The sequence below is a fragment of the Pygoscelis adeliae genome, unplaced genomic scaffold (assembly GCF_000699105.1).
Source record: "Pygoscelis adeliae isolate BGI_AS28 unplaced genomic scaffold, ASM69910v1 Scaffold392, whole genome shotgun sequence".
NCBI classification, from domain to species: Eukaryota; Metazoa; Chordata; class Aves; order Sphenisciformes; family Spheniscidae; genus Pygoscelis; species Pygoscelis adeliae.
This window is the reverse complement of record NW_008824293.1, coordinates 895,367-907,687: the sequence shown is the minus strand read 5'-3', so window position 1 is coordinate 907,687 and position 12,321 is coordinate 895,367. Positions and strand designations below refer to the sequence as shown.

Here is a 12,321-nt window from a genome sequence, read left to right as displayed (position 1 = left end):
GGCCCGGCGGTAGCGCTGTCAGGCAGCTGCTGGTGCAGAACCGTCCCTGCGAACGCCGGGTCGCGCCGCGCCGGTTCCGCCTGCGCGCTGCAAGGGGCGACGGAGCCGTGGTGCAGCATGAGCTCAGTGACAGGAGCGTGTACCTGCGGCAGGAGCGGGAGGGGGCAGCTCTTTGTGTGCCGCTGCCGGGCTGCAGCTGCAAACCCATTGTTTCAGTGATGAGTCATGCGGGAGGTAGTGGATGTTGGGAGGCGCGGCAGCTCGGAGGCACGCGGGGGCAAGAGGCTCCCTGAATAAGAAACGAAAACGTGGATTTATGGACTGCAGTGGTCCCCTTTCCCTGGCCTGGCGCTGGCACCCCAGCCGAGGACGGGAGCTGCCCCTGCAGCCCCGAGCAGGGCGGGCGACAGAGCTCCGTGCGCCTGCGACAGTTCCATCGCCTTTCTCCTCAGACCTGCTCAGCGGCTGTTAATATTCGCCGCTCTGTGGCTCACAGATGGCGAATGCGCTCTGGGTGTAGCAGAGGTTAAACATTGGAGAACGGGTGTTAAGCAGGGTTGTTTATTGCATCTTCTGCTGCTGGAAAAGATCTTAATTATTATCCCGCTACCCCACATTATGAGAGCGTTTTGTAAACGGGTGCAACAAGTGGGATACGTAGGAACAAGTGGCAACTGCAAGGCAGGAGCTGCATCATGTTGGGTAACCTCTGAAGGCAGAAATTACTTCTGAGCGGGGCGTGGGCAAGGCAATGCTCCGAAAAAAAAAAAGGGAATCGGGAGGGCTGTCTAGTTACCAGGAGCAGCGCACAAGGGTGCGCGGAGATGCTGCTTCGTACCAAAGCCCGCTCCGGGTGGGACCTGCCTGGGTGAGTTGCACAGCACCCAGCGCAGCGCTCCCTCGGTTGTGATCGGGTCCTTTGTGTTCTGCCGTGACACACACAGTTACCGTTTCTGCTGCAACAGACATGTCGGGGCTGAACTGGCTGGTGGAGCAGCAGCGTCAGTGCAAACGTGGCTACTTCAGGGAAGTCGTGAGCACCAGGAAGATGTGTGGCATGAGAGGGAGGAGCCCGTCGCTTGAACTTTGGGTAACAGGAAGATGTCAGGGAAGAGCACAAGCAGAGAAATAGCTGGGAAAGACTGTTTGGGCAACAATGAAGTGTTTTAGATTGGCTTCCTTCCCTCGCTGTCTTCTTCTCCTCCCCCTTCAGATGTGTGTTCAGAGAAGCTTTACGGTCTGCACTACACCCACAGTTAGACTGTGTAATTCTGGGGGGTCAGTCTGGCCTTAAAATCAGTGCAATTTGGGAACAGCATTAGAAAATCTAAAATAAAACTGATTTAAGGCTGCTGGGTCGAAAGCTGACAGCGGTGCTACGGAGTGCTCGGCCTCGGGCAGGAGGGCAGGATGGGAACCTGCTCAGGAGTCCCTGCTAACGGGATGGTGAGCATGTCTGGGGCCATACCTTGTGGGTCTGCCCAGCTGGTGTCCAGGCTCTCCTACCGACCAGATGGTAAAATACCGTAAATACTTAGGCTGTTGCTTTTTCAAACCTGGGAGTAGAGGAGGAAAAAGTCTTCCGTTCAGCCAGACGTTCACCACCCTGTCTTTATGAGGAAGAAAACTGATAGAAGGAAAAACCAGAAAGGTTTTGGAGAAAGGGGAGCAGAATGGCTTTGGGAGGGAAGAGGGTTAAGGTGCGGCTAGTCGCCTTCACGGGGATTGCTGGAGATGTGGAGTGCTGCGGTGCTCGCACACGAAAACGCAGCGCGTGGGGCATAGCCGCTCGTTCTGACTGCATGGAGAGCGTCATGGCCGCTCCCCAGCGGGACAGAGGTGGTGGAGGACTGCCTCTGTGTGCGGCTCGTAACTGAGAAGGAGAGCTTTCTGAAAAGAGGAGATGCAGAAAGATTCCCTCTGCAGACAGCAGCTGGATCTTCATGTTCTCCTTGGACTCGCGGGGAGGTCAGGCCGGCAGCTTTTGTCACTGCTTTGTACTTCTTTTTGTGGTTGATAGTTGCTGGGGTGCAGCTTGAATAATCTCAAGCTTTGGGGAGTAGTGCGGGGTACAACTGCTGGGAGAGCTCCGTGGACTAACCTGAAATGAAATCACGTCCTTCGGGGAGGAAAGTGGTGTCTGCAAAGCTGTGAGATCGGCATCTACCCCAGCACCTATCCCAGCACGTACCCCAACATCTACCCTCTCCTTCCACGTAGCGCACGGTGCTACGTGTGACACTGGAGACCCCCGAAGCGCCAGGAGAAGGCCAGCGGCGCAGGCAGGGTGGTGGTGTCCCTGGCCACCCACGTGCTGCCTCGTGCAGCGCATGCCGCATTTCGCAGGGCTGCAAATAAAGCAGCACTCGACTTTGGAGTCAGGTCCTGCTGTATTCGCCGAGGTGCTGGTTTCCGTGAGCACACACCTGGCCGTAACCGCTGCCTTTGCTCTGGTCTGTTTTGTTTTCCGGCAGGTATGCGCGTGGCTTTTCCTGCTCCTTCAGCCTCTTCCACCAGTGGAAAATTAAACCACGCAGGCTTTGCTTTTCTTAATTTGTAACCAGAGCAAGTCTTGTTCTGTGCCTTCAGCGCTCTGAGGGCCGTTTGTTGCTTTGGGGAGTTCTTTGCGGCACTGTTTGGGTTTGCCTGTGTGGCGGGGGGTGAGGCCCGTCCGCGGGCCGCTCTGACCCACCACGGGGCAACCCGGGCGGCTTTTACTGTGGAGCCTGCCCTGCCGTCAGCCTGCACACAGCAGTGTCACTTCTTGTGTCCCTAGGTAATCAAGGCACTGCCTACAATATGGTTCAAACTGTGTTTACAAGATGTTTACCCAAAAGCCTGTTGAACATTAATATATTATATGTATTAATATTTCAGAGAACATAATTTCAAATTGCTGAAAAAAGCAGAGTCTCAATACATCAGCTTGAGCTGTACCGAGAAGAGTAACGGCTTGACAGAGTGTAGTACAGTCGCGACTGAGACCTCGGGGGCGAAGAAGACTTCAGTGCTGTGGGGATCCTTGAGTGGTGCCGTTTGTTATTAAAGCTGAGTTCAGGCTTTGCTAAAATGCTTGCTGGAATTTGAAGGCCGCAGCACAAGTGGTTGGTCGTTATCTCCCAAGTAAACTGGGAGCAAATGAAATGCAAGTAACAGACTAAGTTAGAGGGAGTTGTATGCTTATTAATTAAACAACTACCCAGATACATCTAATGATTTTTGCATCTATAGAATCCTCGCTCTTGATGACACTTCCACAACATAAACATTTCTGCTGTTTACTGACTTAAAATAGTGTTTTTTGGAGGCTCTTGTGCTTGTGTGCTCATTGCACATCCCAGTTTGGTCCTGTGAGCATGCTTGGATTTGTTGCATGCTTTGTGCTGGGCTTGTGTGACTCGGAAGTAGTTTCTTACAAATGCGTGTGATGGATTTATGTAGATGTAATGAAAATGAAACTTCAGTGGTTTGGCTCATCGTCCGTACTCCTGTTTATACGCTCAGCAGACCCGTTCTCCTACATGATGACAAATGTTATGTAAATGATGATACTAGTAATAATTTTATTTGGATCTCATTAATTTATGGGGAAAAAACCAACAGATTTGGGGGAGGCGAGGGGGATAGTTGATGTTATGCATTTCTTATTATAATATTAACACCATGGGAATGCAAACAATAACAGACACACCCTGGACATGCACCATGTTGGCCACGTACTTCAGCGTTTCTTATTGTTTTGGGAGGCAGGATTTTGCAGCACTTTTGTCTCGTCCACATCTGTGCTTTCATGCTTCATAATGTTGCTGCTGATAACACTTTTTTCTGTAAACAAGTGGCCCACATGCACACAAATGCATATGTTTACACACGCACAAACCCACAAACTGAATCCTTTTTCTGTTTTTTGCAAACTCCAGAGACATTTGACTTGAATTAGAGGGTGGCTGATTTCTTTGAATTTAGGTTAATCCAAGAATGTTTCATGATCTAAGAAAACAAGTTTATTTATAATTGCAAGTAACTAATATTTGTTTTCTTAGGGTTTTTCCCATAGATACTTGTCTATGACCCACTCAGCTTGCGCTCTCTGCTTTGCTTGACGCTGCTCAGTTATGTTTATAGCCTTTCATTTTTTTGAACATTGCCAGCAAGGGTGGTGACCGAACAGTAAGCATAGTCCTGGCCTTTCCCGTCTCATCTAACTGCCATTTTTGCACAGATCTTAATTGTGTGGGATTGATAACAAGATGCGTGGTGACCAGAAAGATTTCCTTTGGCTGTAGTGCTGATGGGTGAGGAAGAGGACCAGCTCACGCCCAGCATCCGTGCTTCAGCAACGGCTTGGTGCTGTGCTCGGTGTGGTCCTCCTCTGGTGTCTCTCAACAGGTCTCATCAGTATGATGTTGAGACGCATCTCCAGAAACCCCATAGGGATTTTAGGCCAGAGCTGGCTTGTGTCTGGCCGGCTCAGGATGCACACAGGTCCTGAGCATCTCTGGGTGCATGTGGCCGTGTCCTCAGTCGTCGTTTGCGTGCTGCAGGCAGCACATCCACCTGGATTGCTTTCAGGAGAAGTCAAAGTGCCTCCTGACAAATAGTGCGGTGTTTATCTTTTTTCAAAGGCTTCCAGGTACACGAGAGCTACGCTGCAGCCCCGGAGGACGCCGGTGCCATGGTGGCAGGTGGAAATAGCTCTGCAAGACATGAACACAAGCTTCACTTTCTGGAGTCTGCATAGGCCTGCCTGTGCAACCACAGAGTAAACTGACAGCAGGTTGGCTTCTGGAAAATAATTGCCTCACGTAATCCTAACCTGTCTTGTTACTCAAGTGCTAGACTAGCTGTTGTGCTCACCTTTTCCTTTATCTTTTTTCCCTTTTTTCCCTTTATGATGAGTGCAGGCCTGGTGTAGGCAATCAGGCCTGGTGTTGGAGGATGAGGGAGTCACACTGGCTGCAGCAGAGGACCCCTGCCAAATCTGATGTTGTCTGCACAATTCACCTCTCTTGATGCACTAAAGTAACTTTTTTCTCATTGTTTTGCAAAGCAGCACTGCGTCACAGGTCAACAGCAGGGCTGGAAGTTGGGAATCTGCTTACCTTAACCCCGCTGATGCCTTTTTCTGTACGGTGGGACACGTCAGTTGAATTTTGTCTATAAAATACTGAACTTCCCGAAACCTGACAAAGCTATATAAACATAAAAACTTCTTTTTTTTTCCTTTTTAAATTGAAGAGAGCTCTGATCCTTTCAGTGGTATCTTGTGGCAGTGAGTCCCACAGTGTAATCATATTCAATATGTGAAAGGGTTTCTTTGTTTTTAACTTGTTCCTTTTCAGGTATTTGAGACACGTAGTGCTGAGGAGCATGCTGGCTGCCCACCCTGTCTGCTGGTCTGGGGGCTCCGGTTCAGGGCAGAGCCACGCGTGCAGCTGCAGTCTGAAGGAAGCAGTAAAACTGCACATAAGTTGTCCTTCATTTCCCATCTTCATCCCCTCCTGTCTTCTCTACACATACAGGCATACGGGTGTGCTTAGAAAGGGAACAATAATTCAAATACAAAATACAGCATATAGAGTTTGCAGGTCTTCCTTGCCAAAAAAAGAAAAGCAAAATTCCCTTCCACTTGCTGATAAATTGTGTGTTTCACCAAGGGACATCAAAGCATTTTATAATCCATAGTTGAATTTTGCAGCGCTTCTGAAAGGTCACAGGTGGAAGAGCTGAGGTGCAGGGATGTGAAGTGTCTGACCTAAAGCTGTACCTTGATAAGGCAAGAAGTAAAGTTGAGCTTTCTGTCTCCCCGTCTCCTGTCTAGCTGGGTGTGGAGGTTGGAGTACAGAAAGCCCAGGACTTGCTGAACATCGCAACATCTCCTGACTGGAAGCTGCCTGCGTTGCATTGTAGAGGATGGGATAGGGATGAATAAGGAGTGTTTCGTACTGAAATCGGGTCTGTCTTATTGCAGATGGTACAATTCACTCTACTTACTAGTTACAGATTCCCTTGGGCTTTCCCTGTCCTTCCTTCGGCCTCTGATCTTTTTCATAGCAGCATCTGATAAAGAAAGTTGTTTCCTCTGTGTTTCTGTGCGCAGGGTTGTGCATAAGAAGCGTGATGTGTATCTGGTGGTCGCTCGTGAGAGCCTACATGGTGGTGATAACCCTGCAGAAGGTGATGGATGTGCCATGTGTTAGCACGTCATATGCCTGGTGCATAACACAGATAGTGCTACCAGGAGGTGTACCTAAGTGCTGTCGCTGGTAATGGGATTCCCAGTGTCCCTGGACAGCGTGTTTGTATTTTTGTATGTAGAAGAGGCAAGGGAGAGAGAGAGACTGTCCGGAGTGACCTCAGCAAGGTACATGGGAGCTGGTTCTGCTTAGGCTAGTGAGCCTGAGGTAGTGAGAGATGCTGGGAAAGAGATTAAACTCATTTTCCCTCTGTAGCACTCTCTCCCACCTTTCCAAAATCGCCTGGTATGAACAGGACCATCTGAATTCGATGTCCACTGTATGAAATTTTGGTCCATTTCTTGACTCTGTTTCCTTCATATACCAGTTTAGCTTGTTAGAAGCGCGTCCTTGCTCATGAAGTCTCCAGACCAATCTCTATGAGTATTTATGCGGCTCAAAATACACCAGGTTTTCTCACTGCAGCACAAAATACTCCCTGGTTCAGTCGACCCCTCACATCAGTGCAGTCACATCACCGCAAGAGAAGGTTTGAGAGGACTCGGCAGCACCTCACGTAGATCAGTTGATGATCTGGATAGTGTCAGACACTCAGGCAGAGCAGGTATCTCCCTCTGGAAAATCTCCTGCTACCAGCTGACAGCTTGAAGCATTCAAACAAGTCTGTCACTCTGGTTTTGATTAGCTTTGTTCTCTCTGATTAAAATTGCAATGGCCAAATGGCAGGATCTTGCTAGTGAGGATGTGCTGTAGTTTTAGGTGTGACGTGGATTGAGCTCTTGTCAATTTGCAGGAAGCTGAGCGAACAAAGGCCGTACCAAGTATTTTTGATGAGGAACACACGCCTAGTGTGTGCCTGGACCATTGGCAGAGGATGCTGTAGGTTCAAGGCTTTTGTTGTGAAGGTGGGCAGAGTAGCAGTGATGCTGTAATGTGTGCTGGAGGAGGATGTGGCCTTCTCCAAGAACCTTCTCTTCCTCTCGGGGTACCGGCACGCTGACTCTGTGAGTTAGACATTAACTTTGGGAAGAGCCTTGCTCTGTGACTGAGAGCAATGTCTGCGTGAATTCAGAGATGGCAGGGATAACTGCCCTGGTGCAGCCAATTCGGGTGATTGAGGAAAGCACCTGAGGAAAGCTTCCGACTCCTGTGCACGTGTAGTGTGCTTTGATGGGCAGATGCCTTTGGATTCTTACCTCCTTTTCTTTTTCAAGTTCAGAGATAGGATTCTGAAGGGTAATCTGCACATTTCCATTCATTTCCTTGAGAAGAGAGCTGACTAGCGTGAGCAGCCGCTGAAAACAACCCTGGCACAGCCCTGGGATGAAGGTGCAGCAGTGGGCTGTCGTTCTCGTCACGGGGATCGAGGAACATAAAGTGAACTGGTGTCGAGCAGATATGCTTACCTAACAGGCTGGTAATTAACCGACAGATCCGGTTTTACCATGACTCAGTGTGCGACGTGAAGTCATTTAACCTGTCTTTGCTTCAGTTTCTAGCGTGTGTAAAATACAGGCAGTGTGTTGTCTGACTTAAAGAAGTTTGCAGACCGCTTGCATCCCGAGGGTCTGAGACCTGCTTACAAGTGGTGGATGAAGTGGGGTCCCGGAGTCTCTTCTTTGGGCACATCAAGTGTCTGGGCGTTTTGTTTAAGAGTACATAGTTTATTTGTAATATGGTTTATTAAGTCAGCTCATGTTTACCATTCTTTTCTGGCCGGTACATTTAAAGCGCGTCATTGTTCGCCGTATTTCTGCAGACTTCAGGGTGTCACGCTGTCCCAGGGCCAGAAGGGGAGACACAGGTTTCCTCGTCTGCGTTGGAGCAGGTGGGGTTGGGTCCTGCCTGTCGTCAGTGCAGCTTTTTGCTCTGAACTGCGACACAGAAGCTGTTCGGCTTGCAAATAACGGCTTATCAGAACACATTGCTTTGTCTCCTTATTTCTTAAAAATGCCGATGCCCAATGGAAAAGCACTGAGACAACATCTCGTATAGAAACAGCTCTACTGGTTGTCTGCCCAGGTGAAGCTCCTCAGATGATGGAGCAGAGTCAGTCGTGTGCTGTTGGTGCCCACCCCGCCTGTCAGAGCCAGTGCTTTTCTGCACTTTATCCTGAACTCAGCAGAAAGGTGCAACAAGGGTTTTACATCAGTCCAGCCTGCCAAGCTCCAGTGCTGCAGCGGGGACAGCGCGCAGCGTGCTCGGCACCTTTACGGCTTGAAGGCACTGGGGTGGCCTGTGTATATATAAGGCTGTCCAGGATGATTTTATTTTTTTAGCAGTCTTGATCTGTTTTCTTTTCCTTTGTAGTGCTGCTAAATCCTGGCCCTTTATTTCTTTTTTCTGTCCACTAAGAGTTAGTTGTAACTAAAATGCAGCTAAAATGACTATCTCGAGCTGATTCAGGGTTTCACTTAAGCACTGGAATAGCAAATTAAGGCACAATGTAAATTATCCGTAGAGATTTGAGAAGCTGTTGCTTTGAGAAATGTCTGCCAGGTATTATTTAGTTATGGTTGATACTTCTTTGGGGCTTGGGAGATTTCTTGAGGGCCTTTCCAACCTTCCTTTCTGCGTTCCAGGAGCCGCGATGGTTTTGTTGAAGGGCAATACTCACTTCCTCGTAAGCCATCTGACTCCATAAAGTAGGAATAAAGTGTGTCTGCACCCTAGATTTTTATCGTGCAAGAGGATCATCTTGTCATTTCTCTAATTTATTTCAGGTTTGGATACTGAGGTCACTTTGATTCTAAGAGTTACAGATAAGCCGTCATGCTGAAGCCACTAATGGTCTGTATTGGTTGGCGCTAAGGAAGGGATAGTTCATGTGAAGGCTGGTTTTCCTTTGCTTTTACCAATATGACATAAATGTGTCATCATCCTCTGGCTGAGAAAATGGAGATTCAAGTATTTTTGTCATTAATAGTGAATGGTGACATCGTCTGCAGATAAGGTATGAGTGTGCGGTGTGCCAGTGCAGTGAGGATAGCTCAGAAGAGGGAGTATCAGGTGGGAGCTACGGTCTTTAAAACCCTGAAATTGAAATCCCAGGAGGGCTGGCTTAGCTCTCACTCCTCTGGAGTGTATCATGAGCTTCTGATTTCTAATGGTGAAGCATTTCGGTATCCTTTGTGAATAGCACGCTTCTAAAATGCGGTTTAGTCTTTAAGAATACAATGTTTGTGGCCCAGTCTGTGTTAATAGGAAGGAAAATGGGACGTCTTGGCAGCAGGCTGAAATCTGAACGCAGCACCTAGATGAGCAGCAGCAAGTGAGTGGTCTGGTTGAGGAGTCGTCGGGTGCCTTGCAGCCGTCTCTTGCCCATAGTCTCACCGGTGAGGGCCTGCTGCAGCCGTGGGCACAGCCGGGAGCCCGGGGGGTTTCAGGGAGAAGTGGCTGTGTCTCAGGGCTGCCATGTTGCTGCTGGAGAAGCAGTGGTGTGACAGGATGGGCACTAAACAGTGGTTTTAGCAAAGATGGGAGAGGGAAGTTGGGCTTGTGTTGTGCTGTTGTCAACCAAAATTCAGAGGGGCTCAGAGAAAGGGGTCACAATTTTAAAGCGGTCTCAGTCCTCCAGCCTGTTTCAAGGCACTTGAAAGTGCCAGTGGCTGTTTGCTGGCGTAGCCTCTTGTGTCAGCAGCCTTAGTTATGACTCAGAGTTAGCCTGGCTGGGGCTGAGCATTACTGGTCTCCAGTACTGCTGACTCGGTTCTTATCTTCCCTTTCCTGGGTCTCCCCTGCGGAGTCAGGGACCTGCAGAAACAGAAACCAGCCTTCAGGCTCCAGCCTGCCCTTCCTCTCAGCGTGGCAGTCCCAGGTGCGGCCGGGCCAGCCTCGGGAATGGAAAAAATCTGGAGACTCTTTCTGTCCCCAGCACTTTCCTGGTATGAACGAGGAGTGACTCCTGTGGGTGACGCTGCTGTAGAACCGGTGTGAGTGAAACCCAGGGCACTCTTCTCCGGGTCTGTAATGGTTCGTGGTGTGCAGTATAAGCTGCCAGAAGCATTGGACGATTCGGAGAAACACTTCAAACTATTCAGAAAATTACACCACAGAACTGCCATTGCCTAACTGTTCATGAAGTTAAGTAATGTTCTCTCTCTGTACTGGGGAGGGACCTTTTAAGCATATGTAGAGGTAAGATGCTAGATTATGCAAAGGCGCATGCCGTTGATAAATTCTGAGTACTGATAGTGTCCCTAGTACAAAATAGGAGCATTAAAAAGGGCATTAAAATACCGTAAGGGCATGTTTATGCAGTGCTTTTGCGGCATGACTTAGGCAGGAGGCTCAGTGACGTACCCTGGCCGCTGCCGGGCCGTGCTGCCGGCCCAGGAGGCACGTGCTGTTCTGCCTGCACGGCTGCTCCCTTTGCTGGCAGCGCTTGCCGTTACAGATGGGTGGCATTTCCAGGGCAGGCAAAAGGGAGGAGATAAATTTAAACCCGGCAGATTATTAGGTAACAAAGTTAAGAGTGCCTGGCACTGTGTATTCCTGGACCATCAGGGCCCTAAAATAGCACCAGTCCACTGGTCAGGAATGCTGACCCTGTTTCTGTGTCCTCCTGTGGCAAGATTTGCTGTTCCGTCCTGTTGCTGCTGGTGTTGCTGTCGTCCTCCTTTATGGTGTACCGCCTCGGTGGCTTGGCCGGGAAGCTGAGGTCCCCCGCTCTTGTGACGTGGGCCTTCTGGCAAGTGGTGTGGTGTGGGCAGGGTGAGGTTCCTTGTGCCCTCCTGCCTCGGTTGTGGTTCCAGCGCCCTGAGGGTTCGCAGGGCTGGTTCGCTCCCTTGATTCATTCAGTCCTCAGTCCCTTTGATGAGAGTGTCAGGAATGACTGGAAATTACACATAATTTTGCTGTGCACCTTCCGGTTCAGCTGTCCCTCTGAGCCCAAGAAAATGCCCGAAGCCTTGCATGCTTTTTCCATACTGGGCTTGCAGAAGCTCATGTGCCAAGTGCACTGCATGTGAAAGAATGAGCCACACGTGTGTCTGAGCACATGGCGTGCTAGTTACCGTTCATTGGTTTTATCTGTATCTGTGAAGGAAAGCGGCTGAACTTATTTCGTATGGAAAAACAAAGAGCCCGAGGGGGCTTTTTTAAAGCGTGTCTTGAGTTTGTTTGCAAGGTGTGAGTACAAAGTGAGCAGGAGACAGAGATCTTCATAGCTTGGTGGAAGTGTCTGTGTCCTGAAGGGTGTGTGTGTTAGGAAGAGATGGCTTAGAGATCCTTCAGTCCTCTCAGTGGTGGGAGGGGTCAATAGCGTGGTTCCTTTTTGCCTGTGGACGAGTCAGACACAGAGGGCAGTGGCTCAGTGGTGTCAGATTTTGCCTAAAAAATCCTTGAAATAAACTCTTTAGCTCAAGGGAGCTCAAGATTTGCAACACCAAAGGCCTTGTTGGCATCTTGTCAGCAGCCTGAGGGCTGCACCTGCTTCGCAGAGACATTTACATAAATATTTCTGATCAGTAATGCATGCTTGTAACCTTACTTTCCTGTTCTCTCAGCTTCCTCGATGAATGAAAATTACTTGTAGGAATTTCACTGCCGACTCCTGCTCGTGCTCTGGAAAGCATTGCCATCAGTGCAGACCTCAGCTGCAGGTCTCCTTTCTGGATCCTCTGCTATCATGACGTTAGCTCCGGAAGCCAGTACAGGAGTCAATTCAGCATGGGCAGGTTCTGCTGTCCTCATCAGACCTCAAGAAGTACCAGGAGTTTCCATTAATTGACCTCTTTGCTGCTGCCCTCCTGTCCGGCACGGTGCAGTTTTACGTCTGGGTGGAAGTTGTGCGGTCTTTCGTCCGGCGCATGCCTGGCAGGGGCCGGCGCTGGGCTGGCGTCCGGGACGCTCTCCCTCTCCCAGAGGCCAGCTACCTGTGCCGCCCCGGCGCTGGCTGCGTGGCCAAACACGCACATAAAAAATACTATTAGTCAGCAGGTCACCAGGGTTGAATTTCCTCGTGCATCCTGTGCCAGGGCCATCGCGTTGGCTCTGGCTGCAAACCAAGCAGCAAAGTGGAGCAAAAGAATTGCAGACAAAGGGCTTTTATTTATCAGTTATTAATGTTGTTCAGTTGAACCAGTCTGAAATCATCGGTAGCTAAGATTTATGTTGTTTACAT

At 49.5% G+C, this 12,321-nt stretch overlaps 1 protein-coding gene across 1 annotated transcript in view; it reads left to right on the top strand.

Annotated features, from left to right (window-relative positions):
• The first annotated feature begins 967 nt into the window (after window positions 1-967).
• MNT (MAX network transcriptional repressor) overlaps window positions 968-12,321 on the top strand; it is a 43,387-nt gene continuing 32,033 nt past the window's right edge. The window contains exon 1 of the mRNA XM_009318830.1: window positions 968-1,090. Coding sequence (XP_009317105.1) covers window positions 968-1,090 — 123 coding nt within the window. The remainder of the gene's footprint in view (window positions 1,091-12,321) is intronic.